Source organism: Acanthochromis polyacanthus, chromosome 18 (genome assembly GCF_021347895.1).
Source record: "Acanthochromis polyacanthus isolate Apoly-LR-REF ecotype Palm Island chromosome 18, KAUST_Apoly_ChrSc, whole genome shotgun sequence".
Classification (NCBI taxonomy): Eukaryota; Metazoa; Chordata; class Actinopteri; family Pomacentridae; genus Acanthochromis; species Acanthochromis polyacanthus.
This window is the reverse complement of record NC_067130.1, coordinates 9571617-9587811: the sequence shown is the minus strand read 5'-3', so window position 1 is coordinate 9587811 and position 16195 is coordinate 9571617. Positions and strand designations below refer to the sequence as shown.

Genomic DNA, 16195 nt, shown 5'->3' with positions numbered 1-16195 from the left:
GTTGTATACCTACCCAATTGCTGCAGAGGGATTTGATAGACAACCTTTTAGCCCGCCTCCCTCCCTGTCGAGCTTCCCTAGACCCTTGTGCTGTCAGAAACATGGGTGTAGCATGGCTAGGCTAGCATTTTTGTGCTTTTCGGCTGCACTTTGTGCATGTACAAGTTCTATATATTTGCAAAGCCTAAAGTTGTTTTTTCTTTTTCAAAATCCAGGCATTTCTCGTGTTACTTATTGACATCACAATGTAACACATTTGCATAACGCCTGCCTAGCAGCTGGTGTGGCCCTCAAACAAAGTACAAGAAGCTGCCTCAGAGTTTGTCAATACTTTCTCACTAGAGACGCTTCTATATCTCTCTTCTCATACTCATACCGCAGATCAGTAAATAACCAGTGTTATCTCATTTTTGTCAGCCCAGCTGACCAATCAGAGCAGACTGATTTTCCAGCCCGATCTCACTAGGATTCGTGAAACTGTCACGTAAATTTTTGTTTCGGCTTCGTGCGCACCAACACGATTTCGTCATGTTTTTCGTGCCGCTCACCACGAAATGCACACCAATGTATTTTAAACGGCGGACTTTTCGTGCCACTCAGAACGTATTTCAAAAGAATGTGTATATTATATTTTTAATGTAAAACCGCGGCGAATCCAACGCTATATTTTGCATGACATCGTCCCTAAACATAACCCTAACCATAATCCTAACCATAACCTAACCATAACCTAACCATAAGCCGGTGGTACACTTACCAATTTGCATAGGAATTTCAAGAATGTCCGGCGGCCGGCGGCCGCAAACGCGATCACACAAGCAGTATACGCCGATGGACAGCTTAGATCGTCATGAATCCGCCGGTATAAACCACTTTCAGATGTGATTACCACAGCGAAAAACATTTCGTGGTGAGCGGCACGAAAAACATGACGAAATCGTGTTGGTGCGCACGAAACCGAAACTAAAACTTACGTGACAGTTTCACGAATCCCCGTGAGACCGGGTTGGATTTTCAGGAGGGGGACCTTTAAAGAGACAGAAGCTAAACAGAGTGTTTGAAATTGATCAAAAGAAGAGGTGCGGTTGCAATGTAAAGTATAACAAAAATAGTGTGTTTTTGAACATTAAATCATGCAAACGTATTCCAGTAGTTCCTTCAAATAATAATATTCATTTGTAAGTGTTCACAATACAGGGTCTTTAACTTTGACACTTACAGATAATATTTAGGACATGCCTATGAGACAGAAGTGTTTGTAAATTCGAACTAACATTAGATCAAAAATAAGATCAGCAGCGTGTGTCAAGAACTCACTTCTTCATAATGCCACACAGGCAACTTTACTTCCTGCCTATTTGTACTTATTTAGAGAATACAGGTGAGAGGATGTCACAATATAACTTAATGTGCACATTTTAAATTTTTGTATTTTTCATTTTACTAAATTGGGATGAGTTGGCAATTATAGATCTTTTTAATTCCCTTTGTTGTTTAAGTCACTGCAGATATCTACTGCTTGGCTATATATATAGATATGACTGCACTCTATAATTGCAGTGAGTCACAGTCTGCCACTATATCCTCAACTTGGATGACATAAATGCACCTTTTCAATTCAAACAAAGCCTCAGTGAGGTCGAGGCTAAGACGGATTTCATGACCTTTGCGAGAGAGCTGGAAAATGTGAGCTTCCTTTCATCTCAGCTTCTGGCAGTTTCTGCCTTCAACTGCATGTTGTTTCTATGTTTCTATGCAGGTTGATACAAGCTGTAAACAAACTATAAGAAGAGTCTATTGTACCGCAGGCAGCATCAATGCTCGTGCTAGCATGGCTGATGATTTTGCAGCCTTGAAAGGAACAACACAGAAAATAATGAGTGACTTTGATTCGATTTTGATGGCCCCGTAACACTAAAGATACAAAAACAACACTTTTCCAGCAGTTTATTTTGAAAGATCTGGAAACATTTTCTCCCTTTTTATTATTTTTTTCATACACCAATCTCTCAATTAATTTGTATTTAATGTTCTCTTATCAGAAATAGCTGTAATAGGATTTGGTTAAGTGCACAACAAGCATTGTTTTCAGGAAAGAAAACACCCAGCTGAATTAATCATTCAATGCCAACCATGACTGCCTGACACATTTTTATTCCTCTGACACATTTTGTTTAGACTCTAAGGCTGATGTACCAAGGTCGGGTGATTTATAACGCAACAACATTGCTGCGATATGGTAAAAATTCAACGTACATATGATACAGTATAGCCTTCAAACTGAATGAGAAACATAAGCAGCCTTGTGTGTGTTTCAAATAAACAAACATACCTGTTGTGCCTGAGTGGCTAATTGAACCTCTGTCACTCATTCACACACTCTCTGTGTCTCTCTACCTATCCCCATTCTCTCATCTGTTATCTCAAGAGGCTCTCAATGCTTGTCATCAGAAAGGATTTTTTTTATCTCATCAGTATGACAAGGAACATTTGACATTGAAAGGTAGAAGCCACACACACACACACACACACACACACACACACACACACACACACACGCACACACACACACACACACACACACACACACACACACACACACTTGCTGTCTCTCCACACGGTTGCTCGGGTCAACAACTATCCATCATTGATAAATCCCTTCAAGAGATAAAGTTGCAGAACAAAACAAGACGCTTTTATACACAGCGGGCGACGATTCAGTAGTTACTGCCAGAAAAAAAGAACAGCTAACATTAATTCAGAGAGTAGTTTTTCTCATAATAAAATTTTTTAATGACTTTATGTGCGGAAGAGAAAGTAAAACTAAAGCACTGAGGGATAGTCAAGTGTTTTCTTCCTTATGGCTAAAGAATGAATCACACCGGAGCTATCTGTCAGATTTCTTTCATACCTTCGTATCAACCTCGGCAGTCTTATTCCGTAGGTGGCTTTAAAGACCTTTTAGAAACCAAATCTTGAAGATGTCATTTCTTGAAACAGTAAGCCAATAATCTCTGCTTCTCAGAACCAAAGAGACAGAAACAGCAGCCTCCACTAACTTAATCTGTTGCATAGTAAACAATTGCTGTGAAATATAATATTTCTTTACCTCAGACAGCATTTAACCTCAACGCAAGCAACATGACACATACTTAGGCGCTAAAGCAATATTTAACAAGCATGCACACACAAGAAGCACTATAAAGAGAGTCCCAAAAGGAGCTTTCAGTCGGAACTTTACAGCAAAAGATAGCAGACATTACCTTAGACACTGGCATCTGGACATGTAGTGTGTTTGCTTTTTTATAAGAGAGCGTTATCACTATTGTGTGTCCCAGAGCGCTGCGAAGAAGGGCACAGTTCATCCACACATGCACACACTTATGGAGCACGTGTGCAGCACAAATAGATACACACTGCTAATCCAGTGTGACAATATGAGATGTTTCTTTTTTCCTTTCTTTCTTTCTTTCTCCTCCAGTCTGTTTTTCTGGATGTATCAGTGTTTCTCGTTTTCTTTCTCCCGCTTGTTCTGATTCTTGTCTGTGTTGTTGCTGCTGCAGTCCCAGCTTCTCCCCCAGCTCGGTAATAACGTGGATGCGAACGTGTAGCGCGAAAGACAGTGAGAGGGAGGAGAGGGGGGTTCGAGAGAGATTTGGTAGAGGAGAGGGGAGGGAAAATGAAAAAGAAACAGATTGAATCAGGGGAGAGGCAGAGATGTGTGAGAGAGAGTGAAAAAGAGGGGATTGTAACAGAGAAATGGGTGTATTAAAAACATAGAAGGGGTGATGGTTATGACGAGATCAAATGCAACTAACTCTTTGGAGACCAAAGCAGCCGGTGTCCTTCATTCCCTCCCTCTCTTTCTCTCTCTGTCACTCTGTCTTCTCTCTCTCTCTTCCTCCATGTGCTATTTTTAGAAGTTGCTCTGCTGCAAATCAAAGCACTGAATCAAAACCTATCAAAGAGCAGGATGTTAAGGGCCATGTCTTTCACACCTAATAAGAAACACACACACCCACAGACACACACACGAGCCTGGTGTGTTACAATGACCATGTGTCTGCATCAGACCTGTAGCCAGTCATGTAAGCTATTCATCAGGCCTTATCTCATCACATCATGTGCTAATATATAATGGGCTTCACAAACAGCTATTTTAAACATGACTGCCAATTACACTGCACAGACAGCCTCTCTGGTCGAAGGTATTCTCGTGAAAACATCCAGATGATGCATTAAGTAATGAGTGACATTTAAAAAGTAGAATATCAACTTATGGCAAACTAGATTACAGTCGTTTTATCTGCTTCTCAGGAGTTGCTCTTTTTTTTGACTTCCCATTCCTAATTGGCACCGGAGTGTTTGTTATTCTCACTCACAACACTGACATCAAACACTTTTAATAATCAAAAGTGTCCTTGTGTCAAGAAGAGCCTTGGAATTTGTGAATGAAACCATTATCCCAGCTCCATTACATGCTCAGTGGAGCAAACACCATTTCTCAGAGTAAAAAATGTGCATAATTAAAACTGGGAGTGAATGGATTTCATGCTCCGCATTACCTTCTTAGGACTGGAGCCCGCGAGGCTCTTATCTATACTTCCTTCTGGGCTGATGCATTGCAATTATATAACAGTTATGAATAGTTAAAGGTGAGCTAAAATAAAGCCAAACACCACTCCATCAAAGGGAAATCATTAATTTTTAAAGAAAGCCAAAGGAATTAATCCAACACTACAGGCCACAATGATTAACATTGCTCAACCATGTGTGTGATTGTGTGTGTTTGTGTGTGTGACTGCCAGAGACAGGTATAGCAGAGGAGAACAAAGATACTGATACAGACGGACAGATTGGGAGTGAAGGTGAAGGATTGTGCATTTGCTCTTGGTGGCTGCAATAAAATGAAAACAAGTAAAGACCTAAAAATAAAACAAGGGAAAAGACTGGGTAAGGACAAAAACAAAGGAAAACAGTGAAGGACTGAAGAAGAAAAACTAAAGTAAATATAATAAACAAAGATATGGTCTAACTCTCTAACTACAAGCAATTCCTACGTGTGTTTTTTTTTTTTTTTTGGTTGTTAGTTTTTTTTTTCTCACTGTGGGTTCATTTGTCATTGCAATATAAACTTCCTCCCTCTAAGGAAACAGCTCAACCATGACAAGAAGTAGGGAAAACTCAGAAATGTCATGTGCAGAAGTTATAATTCTGTTAAAAAAGTGAATGTACAGACTATACATATTTTAGTAAGAGAAATGTTGTGCTTGTCTGCTATCTGCTCTGTGTGGACACAGCCTGAAGTTTAGCTAAAAATTTGCCAGAAATTACTTGGATGGATGGATGGATGGATGGATGGATGGATGGATGGATGGATGGACTTTTGGTCACAGTAGAGTTGGTCTTGCCTTCCTAGATGGGTTAAAGATGACTTAATTTGTAGCTTTTTATGAAATCTGATTAGAAGAAAGTATTCATGTTTGGATATTTTAATAAGACAAAGAATAAAGTGATTTCAATGAATTATTTTGATTTTATGCTTAGATTTGTTTAGATTCTCAAAAAGATGGCACATCACAGATGAGTATTTCAAGAACGGCAGGGCCAAGTGAAGATCTGAACTCTTTCTGTTTATGTAGCTCCCAAAAACTTGTAATTTTGGTGATTTTTTTATTAAAAATAGCAAAGCTTTTAAATCTGATCGTAGGTTGTGAGGTTCAGAGGGCTAATCTTTGGCAACCTATAATTTTGTATTCATATTTCTCATTTTCAGGTCGATTTCTCACATTCTCAACTACAGTTTCCATGTTTATGTACTAGCAGTGCCCCATGAACAACAAATATAATCTAAATTTACTGAAAAATGCATCCACGTTACAGTAGTATTATCTGAGGACAATAAGTTTTGAAATATGTTCCAATTATTCCCAGAAGAATGCATATTTCTGCAGAGAAAGAAAGGTTTGGGGTAGTGCTGTAGCTTTATTCCTGCCACTGACACACACAAAATAACGAAACTGTACTGTAGCAGCTGTCCTGGATAACCCAACATGGAGCAAAAACTCTACAAAGGGACAGTAGAACAGACACTCCTCAGAGAAGATATTTTAATAGCATCTACTGAACTCCAAATCTTCGCAATGTCTTTGCTAAACTAAGACTGAAACGAAAGTAAGGGTACTTTTGATATTTGGATAACTGGTAGGATATTCTGTTGCTAGTACATCTTTATGAAACCTTTTTGGAAGCTGAAATCTGATAAAAATGACATCAATATGTGTGTGAGAATTACTATGCTACAGGGAACACTTCAGAAATGTTCATGACATCTGCACCATTTCAACAAGTTCTAAATCTGGATGTCAAGACAACACGTCCCAGAAATAGCCCACAATGTGTGTCTCGTGTGTGAAGAAAAAGCACCGAGCAAAGGGAAGGCAAATGGAATTCATCCGTGTCTAATTAGGGACAATGAAGGGGAAAGTGTGCTTTGGTTGCAGAGAGACAAGAGCGAATGTTAATCACATGATGGTGCAGCTGTTTGCCATATTTTAGTGTACATTTAGATGCTTCACATTTATCGTTAGGTTTATCACCTCGTTTTCACATGGTAACTGTAAATGGGCCGCTGATTTTTCTAGAAAGACGCAGACTTTCACAAAGTTCCTCATATCTGACAGAGTCATGATGTAAATATTTGTATTTAAAACGCTTCCCACTGAGATGACAGGAGCTCTCACCTTTCACAGAACACTCCTGTCCGCATTGGATCCCAGTGAAAATAAAAACCACACACTCCTCCAGCAGCTTGTTAACTTTCTCCTCACTTGCCCCTGTGCCAGTCAACGCCTCATATTGTAACCCAGTGAAGATGTCTTCCTTGACTATATCAACATCTCCGAGCTTGAAAACCTGCTTGTATCGACTACTGTCCATCAATAGACCAAGTTTTTTCTTGTATGTTTCTTCTGTCCTCTGACCAGGAGTCTTATTTGAACAGTGATGAGCCACTGCTGCTGTTAAACTTCTTCCTTCATTTGGTCCTTTTCATGAGCAGATTTGCAGCTTGGGAAAACCAGACGGGTGATAAACATTAAGTTCCCAACTTACTGAGTCATCCACTTCAAAAAGTAAATCTGGAGTGTACACTATCAAGCATACATGAATCTTCACTGTGAGTAAATATATTTCTGCAGTATGCTAGGAGATGACTAGTTTGATACTTATCCAGAGTAAAATCCATTTTTCAGTTAAAGTGCACTAAAGAATACATCAAGTGTACTTAAGCTGCAGAACTGCTTAATAGTTGCGTCATTTTGTGCTCAAAACGGCCTTGCAATGCCACTAAAGTAGAGTACAAGCACACTACAAATGTATTACACAAGTGTCATTTTGTGCTTACAAGAAATTCAAGGAATTTGCGAGTGGTTCTCTTCTTTTCAGTTTGTATCATTCTACTTATCCTGTAGACAACGGAAAATCTGAATTTACAACGTAAGCTGCCTCTGCTGTTGCTGCTGTGGTACTGGGATCTACAAGTCATTTGCCCTCTCTGAATTTCAATGCTGAATTAATTTCAAATCTGAATTTAAATCATAAATATGCTGATGTCAAAATCCGGCAGCATAGTTTCACACGACCTGCAGTTATTTCAATGCGTTCTCTTATATTAAGGAAAACGTATATATCTCATTTTAAATGTACATTTTCATCTTTACTTCCCAGAGATCTCCCTCCTGGAGAAAACGTGCTCAAGGAACTTTAAACCAGTGAATTTCCAGACTACTGCTGCTGCATGGACGTCATTTGTCACTTGTGGCATATAAGTTATGCTTCACACAGACTGAGGAAGTAAGCTAGGTACGTTAGCCGGCATGTGCCAATCAGTGGGAGGAATGTGGTATGATTGCTGGTTTCCTGAAGAGCTGACACTAGAAGTAATGTAGGATAGTGCCACATCCTGACAAGCTGAAGCTGTCAGGATGCTGCCAGTGTGGGATGCCCTGAAATCTCTCATATGAGAAAACTTGTAGAGCAGAAAAAATATAAACCGTCAAGTTTTGCGATGAATCTCAAACTATACTGGAGCAATCCGTTCGTTAGTTTGTATTGCTGTTTAAAATTCAGCGTGCCCTCGTAGTGAGATATGCGACTCAAAAGCTGCATATTCACTCACACTTCTGATGTGTGCATGAAGTTGAGAGGAAGACTTTCGACAGAGAGGGTCCTTGTGGCCCTACGTCACTGCTCCCTCCAGCATAAATGCTGCATTATGACCACTTTAGCAGCTAAAACAGATTCTCATAAATGCGAAATGGGATAGCAAGAGAACAGAACAAGCTGCCTCCAAATCTCAATGCACACTTTGTTCATTAGCAGCAGCCATCTTTTTTTTTTTTTTCCCACCGTTCATGTGAGCCTCCGTGCTGATGCAGAAAATGTATGCAACTTATACTGCTGATAGTTTGCGTTCCTCTTCTGACTCAGGGAGGGAGCGCCAGCATTGCTCATCAAATGCTAAGTGTGCGTGTGTTGTCATTTTCAAAATGGCCAGTCCTGCTTAAATTCCCATTTGTGTGCGTATGTGCGTTTGTGTAGTTGTGCTAGTTTATTTTTCCAGCAGCTTAGTGGGTAATGCTGCCCAGACAAGAAAGTACCGGAAGCTTTCCAGTGAAGGAGCTCAGAGACCTTTAATGGCTGTGGGATACCACACCACAAGGGAAAATGTCTGTTTATGTGCATGGCAACAAAATCAAATAAAACCGTTTATATATATAGATAGATATAGATATAGATATATACATATTGGAAATTATTATTCACTGTTGACGGAGTTTTAGGTTCCTTATGTAATATCCCACAAACTTGATTCTGATTAAAAATACTGTGCCTAAGTACACCATTTTTCGCTTTTCAATGTGAAGGCTAAAACACAGCAAACGATGATTTCATTTCCATGAATTTGCCATTCACTCATTCAGAGGAAAAGACGTGACATCAGAGTGCAACATATTGCAATGTGACATAAAATGTGTCCACAAACTGTAAATAATTTAAGTGAGCCATGCTGCAGTTTGTACTCAGGTGACAAAGGTCCCATATGTGAAACTCTATTTTATTGTGCTTTGTGGTTATAAACTTGGAGGTGTGCAGTAAAAGCTAGTAAGATATGAGGAAGTTTACCTTTGACATTTCTGAAGCTCCCCCACAAATGGATAGCTTCCCAGCCAGTGAGAATTTTACTGACCTGCTACACCTCAGCTAATAAATCAGCAGCTGTCTGGTGGAAACCTTGATGGATCCTGACCCGTCGCTTGCTGCTGCTCGCGAGGTGAGCCATTTCAAATGACAAGATGCTTCACTGTCCACCAGGTTTATTTACATTCTAGAGGGGCCTTTTCTTACTATAATATTTCTCTGCCACAAGTGAAGCTAAACAAATGTCTTGCTGTTGACTGCAAGAGTGAACACAAGAGTCTTACTGCACTCCCAGCATCTGAGGAACTGCAGATCCAATGGATTACTTCTATAATTGATGATGATGTCACCACAATAAGAGCAAAATGCTCTATGTTAGTGCGTTGTGTGATGACCTTATCATTAGCTTTGATAATATGACCACAGATCAGAACTCTATATGAATTGTAATGCTGAGGGACATACCAAAACAGATTTGAAACCAATGAACAAGGACCGGCTGTGTTACTTTGTTTTCATGTTGCGCTTCAGTGCAACCAAAACTTGGTCACATGGTTCACATCTGTTTACTTCTCTGCCGCTCTCTGTGCTCACATACAGTAAATTAAATATTTTAATACAGCCAAATTATCATTAAAGCTGTTGTCATGTCACATTTTTCTGCTCAAGTGAACCATCAGTTACTGTATAGGTTTTTCCTAGCTGGTTAAAATGCTGTTTTTGTAAATGCAACATTGTCTTACAAACTCGCCACATACATGCAATAAAAACAACTGCTGCACTGTGAATAACGTTAGAGGCAATATATAGTTCTGGCCCTATATACTTACTCACATTTGCATAAGCTGCTATGCAGTCACCTGTTCCACAATTTGCATTTAAAGCTACAGACACTGAAACAGTCTGCTGAAAACAGGACAAAAAAAAGGGTCATGTACAGTCACGGTGAAATTAACCATCTTTGCAGTGGTTTGAGACTTGTGAGAGTTTCATTAATTTGCTGAACAATGGCACAATATGGGACTATGTGTCCTATAAAGATAAAGTGTGTTTCTGGGTGCCTGGATGGCTCAGCTGGCTGGGTGGGCGACCAATGAAAAGGGGCTACAGTCCCCGATGCAGCAGTCATGAGTTCTAGTCCAGCTCATGGCAGTTTACTGTGTGTCATTCCCCCACTCTCCTACCCATGTTTCCTGTCTCTCTCTCTTTCTCATTGTCCTATCAATTAAAGGCAAAAACACCCCAAAAATAATACTTACAAAAAAAGATAATGTGTGTTTCTATTCTATACTTGCTTGACTTCCGATTTATAATACCATAATCTGACACTGATCAGCACAACTGAAAAATCTATGACAAAAGAAATGCAAAGTTTGTATTATTATAGAATTTAAATCATGCCCAGTTAATTTAGTGAGAGAGGTAGCCCTTCATGGGGAAAGTGATCATATTTAGTAACTTGTGCACACATTAAATATGGCGTCGCTCCCACCTCTCAGTGAGGTGAAGAAGCATGTGGTTTTCACCCAGCCAATCAGCGAAGATCACTCTATGTTACAGCACACTACATTGTGGCATTTGACCGATCAACAGAGGCCTGGAACGTATCAAACATTCTCTTTTCTCCAAAGTTGGAAAAAGACGGACTTGTAGCTAAGTCCTCTTTCATATTTGAGGTCGAAACATCAGAACTAACCGTGGGTAGCTGATGAAATTCACACATATGGTTGAGTAGTTGTGCTAGGTGATGATGCATACATTTCTTGGAATGCTTCTTTACTACTAACAGGCAAGGAACCACATAAATTGACCTTGAATTTCAATGTGAAAATTAAAAATGTTGAAAAATGTCAGAAAAGTAAAAAGTGTTATATCTTCCAATAACACTCTAGAGTTGAAATTTAGAATTTTAAAGTATTTCAATGAGTGCCCTTTAAAGGATTTTTTTGCTTGGGACCTTAATCGTTTCAGTAATTTCTAGGAAACATTTCTCCATTGTGACAGCTCCCTCTGGGTCTTTATTTGGGATCATTTTCTAGAATCATGTGCTTGTGACACTGAGTTTAACATCGTCTGCTGCGTAATATCCTGTCGACCATCTCCATGACTATCTCATCCTCCTGACCGCCGCCTATCTAAGACGTGCTTGACATTTTTTGATCTATAACTCCATGTCAGCCTGCTCTGTATAAGGCTGACAGAGCGAAGCAATCGGAGAAACAGACAGGCACCGGATATTTAAGTTGATGACAGTCATTATGAACATTTGCTCCAAGCCCTCTGTTTAACATATGCTGACAGTAAATGAAACTCGGCACAAAAGGGAAACTGGCAAATCCTCATCACGCCTCTCTCTCACAGGGACTAGAAGATTAGAGAATGTCCAAGTGAAAAGGGGCTCATGTCCAAATATTTCCAAAGGGAAGCACTCGGAGTGTTCAGGGAGTGATGGAAGTAGGGCAGCTGCAGACACCAACACTGTGACGGAATAAGCCAATTTTCTGGAAAAACATGAATGGAAAATGTAACATGAGTTGATAGGGGTGAATCTGGTTTTCTACAGTATGTGTGTTTTCCCTTTGGAGTGGATTCCGCTCTCTCTGCACACTTGAACATAACTCTTGGGTAAGATGCATGCTTCAGCTAAATGTGGATTTACTCGGCTTTGTGCATGAGAGGAGAAATACAGTTTCTGACACAAGGGAAATGAGTGAATCAATGGGTAATTTTCTAAAGCTCCTTTGCAGCACTTCTTACTCACGGGCAGGAATACACGCTGCACATCAAATATATAGCCTGTTTGCTTTAAAAAATAGGCTCTAATGTTACTCATCAGCAACAATGAAGCAGAAATGAAGTTATTTAAGCGCTACCAAAGGGATATTCTTTCATGCCAACTTCTTGGAACATCCTCCGAGGTGTTTTGAAATCAGCGTGCACATGCTTGTAGCCATCGAGGAACACTGAGGCTGATTTTCTGTATGATTCAAAGTTTAACTTCTTCTTTATGTGTATCAAATGTTGGGTCTCTTGTGGAAGAATCTGACCCACATGTGTCCACACATGTCTATCTATAGGAGTGTGTCCTCCTTTCTTCTGCCAATACCAACTTACCCAAAGGATATTTCCCAAGATGCCAAGTACAACACACAAGACACTTTGCTTTTCAGTTCCTCCATGCAACACTGACGATACTACAAAGGCATTCTCCTCCCATACTTTGCAAAGCTGATTTGCATATAATTAAATACATTTGGTAGTGGCTGAATACAAACTATTTGCCTCTAAGGTACTCAGGAAAAGTGCAATCAAGAGTGAACTAATTTATCTAGATGTAAAATGTTTTGATTAAGCATGTATTCCCTTGCCTTCAGGACAGTGTTCAGATTTCCATTTAATAAGAGGTTACAATAAAAAGGTTCTAATAACTGCATGAAGCACAGGGATAACATGTATAATCTGACTGGACAGGACGTGTCTGAGATGACACCATCAGCTGTGGCAGGGTTGAGGAGTTATTGCTGTTTATGTGTATAAATGACGTGCATCCCTATTAGCATGTCATGTTTGTATATATGTCTATTGAGCAAATCTTAACAAAATCAAGACATCTCAAACTAAATATTTTACTGGCTATATTTTGGACTAATATGAGCCCATACCTGGATATCTATATCTATCTATAACAATTTTAGTTGATCGTTAGCTTGCGGGATGAAGGACCTTGCAGAGATGGTGTCTGTCTGGATTTTAGTTGGCTAAACTTTACATTTCAGAAAAATTTGGTTTATATTGCTTCATAATTTCTCCTGTCTGCTCTTCTAGGAATTCAAGTGAGTCAACATTGTGCTGTATTCATTGAATCAGATCCACCGTGAACGATCCAATCAAAGCTGAAAGACTTGATTTAAATCCCCCCATATATAAACCCTGTCACAAATTTCATTTACATTGAGAGTATGTCATAATGCAAAAGATTAATACACTCTAAATACCGTTTTGCTGTCACTTCAACATGAGTGACTATGGAGCATTAAAGGTGACCGAAAGTTTTCACTTTATTCAAGTTTTACTACTACAATGCAGCTAACAGGCCTTATGTCATCTTTATTGACGTTTTCTGAGTGAAAACTAAAACATGTGGCCAGCATTTTACAATACAGAGAGTGATTTCAAGTGTGCAATAATATCATGTGTACTGAAGGCTAAAACTGAGAGAAAACAATGCGTATTCTTTAGGCAGCTAAGTGTGGATTGAATCTCCCACGTAGATCCGACTCCTCACTGGAGTTAACTACAAAAAGGTCTATTTTGATCATTTTTCAAAAGAAAACCGCTACCATTACGAGCGAGATCCCCTGCAAGAAACACCATTCACCATTTCAATACTATAAAAGTAATAAATTGGAGATGTTTTGTTGCATTATGCGCTGAGAAATACAACAGTTAGCTAACAGAGTTCTGGTGAAAGTCATCGACTTACGGACTTAGCATCAAGGTCTTTTGGCTATTGAATGCACTGAATGCTGCATTGTGTACAAATACATTCATGTATTCAGATGGGGGCAGCTAATTGACACTGATCAAGAGAGGACACAACCAAAGAATGCAGCTTACACAATGACAATATTGTGGAACTCCGCAACACGGTGAAACACATTCCTGAAAGAAACTGCTGCAGTAGTGAAATATTGTTTGAAAGCTTATTCATCTTTGAAACTGTGTTCAAATGTTAATACCTGCCGAGTTCTTGGGCAAAACTCAGAAAGAAGTTAAAATATTGGAGAATATTTGGGGTAATCTATTCAGGTGAACCAAAAGGGTGAAAACATATACACATACTCAATGCATGGATAAAAAAAAATACGCATGCATGCACAGAGAAAAGGATGAAAGACTGCCGCCTCATCCTTCCATCTCTTTTTGTCTGTCATGATGAAATGAAGGCCTAATACACAACAGGTGTGCCATCTACACACAGCTATTTATCCATTTTAATCACCTTTCAGCTAAACTCAAATTAACTGGGTTGTACTCTATTCAAACTGATGAAGTAAATGGAACTGTCTCTGCTGTTCATTAAAAAAAAAGAAAAGAAACAAGTGTAAGGAATTAAAGAAGCGAGAAATGGCATGGTCAGATAAAATCTAAACCAAAAAAAGGACTTTACAGACAGAAAAATATTAATCCTTCACTGCTCTGGAGTATGTGGATTTATGTGTTTGGTCTAAAGTTATGTCAGACTGCCACTCTCCACAAAAATTACCCCAAATAGCAATTAAAGAACCTGACAGGAAGAGGAAAAAAAAGTCCATTTTGAGTAGATTTCCCTGGGTAGTGCTTGAAATGACCAAACTGGGGCATGGTAATATCAGTCACAGCTCCCCAGCAGTCGCCCTCTTAATCAGGGCAGTCGAGGCCCAGTAAGCACTTAAAGATCAGTTACGTTGCGTCCGTGAGTAGTCTGCACTGCCACTGTGCTGCATTAAAAGTAGGGGAATCAATTCAAATACATCTCATTTGATTCATTTCAGTGCTTCCAGAAAGTGTACCATTTCTGCAAAGGTGAACAGGAGGGAAATTAAAGTTCTTGAGTTGATCTAAATTCATCATCAATGTGAAAGAGGTCCCTCAGAGTGATGAACCTGCAGAGATCCATCACCTAAATCTGCAGCTCGCTTCAATCCTATAGAGCATTTCACTGCCTTTCAGCTCATTGTTTTGATATTCAAGCCAAACTTTAATGCCTAGAACCAAAAAGGAGCACAGAGAAAGTTACTACACAACTACTTGGGGAACACTGTGGTGTATTCAACAGCTAAAAATATCAGGCATCAGATATTTCTCTTATAAGTTAGTGGAGACTGAAACAGAGCTAAGAGGAGACTGGACTGAGATTCATCAGGTGGCACAAACACAACCAGTTTTGCTCCATATCTGCTTAAATGAGCAACAGTTTGCTCACACATTAGTGACATCAGTTTAAAAGGGTGGAATATGTCAGAGTGATTCACGAGCTGAATACCTAGAGCTCATTGGTGTAAATGTCTTGAGCAGCAAGGCTGGTTCGAATCCCAGCTGGTGAGTATTTGCTGTGTGTCATTCCCTTATACCAGGGGTGTCAAACTCATTTTAGTTCAGGGGCCACATTCAGTCCAATCTGATCTCAATATTTTCCCTTTGTTTTAGTGCAATAAAGTACATTCTGAACATGCTGACATTTAAGGAACTATCTTTTTACAAAGCATTATGAACAACTTGAAAAAAAAGAAAAACAAGTTCAATTTCAGCAACATTATGCCTCGGTTTATCATTTACGCATTACAACTTCCAGATCACAGTATTTCTACAAAAGAACACAACATTTATTCATCTGGAACTGAACCATATAGGATTTAACTTTATGATCAAAATGACAAAAGCCAGATAAAAAAGACAAAAAAAACCACAACAAATTAGACACAGACAAATTATTCCAAAAAATCAGATGCAAAATGAGGAAAAAAGTGAAAAAAACGACATGAGACAATACAAAAATAGAAACAAAAAATTAGACAAAAAGTTACAAAGTGAGAAAAAAAATGGACACACACAAGACAAAGAAATTACACAAATGACCCAAAGACCAAAAATGACAAATGTGAAAAAACACAACAAAAAATTGACTAATAACACAGGTGAGACAAAAAAACACAAAACGACAAAACATCGAATAAAACAAAACACAAAATGACAAAAATAAGACAAAAACCACAAGTGAGACAAAAAAGAAACGCTAAAAGACAAAAATGAGAAGCAAAATGACAACAACATGACACCAACGACAAAAGTCAGACAAAAAGCAACAGAAACAAGACAAAATATTACAAAAATGAGACACAAAATGACAAAAGAACAATGAGCAATCCAGTATTTTACTTTGATAGAAGCAACTTGTCATGATCTCGAAATTATTTTAAATTTGTAGTTTTACGAATTTGCAGTTGATGTCTTC

At 39.0% G+C, this 16195-nt stretch overlaps 1 protein-coding gene across 7 annotated transcripts in view; it reads right to left on the bottom strand.

Annotated features, from left to right (window-relative positions):
- rgs3a (regulator of G protein signaling 3a) overlaps positions 1-16195 on the bottom strand; it is a 142598-nt gene that overhangs the window by 56830 nt on the left and 69573 nt on the right. Inside the window, exon 1 of one of the 7 annotated variants that reach the window (XM_022212005.2) lies at positions 3264-3595. The exons of the other annotated variants lie outside the window; for them this stretch is intronic. Within the exon in view, the coding sequence (XP_022067697.2) occupies positions 3264-3365 (102 nt within the window). The 5' untranslated portion in view covers positions 3366-3595. Of the gene's footprint in view, positions 1-3263; positions 3596-16195 lie in introns of those variants that run through there. 7 annotated transcript variants of the gene reach the window in all.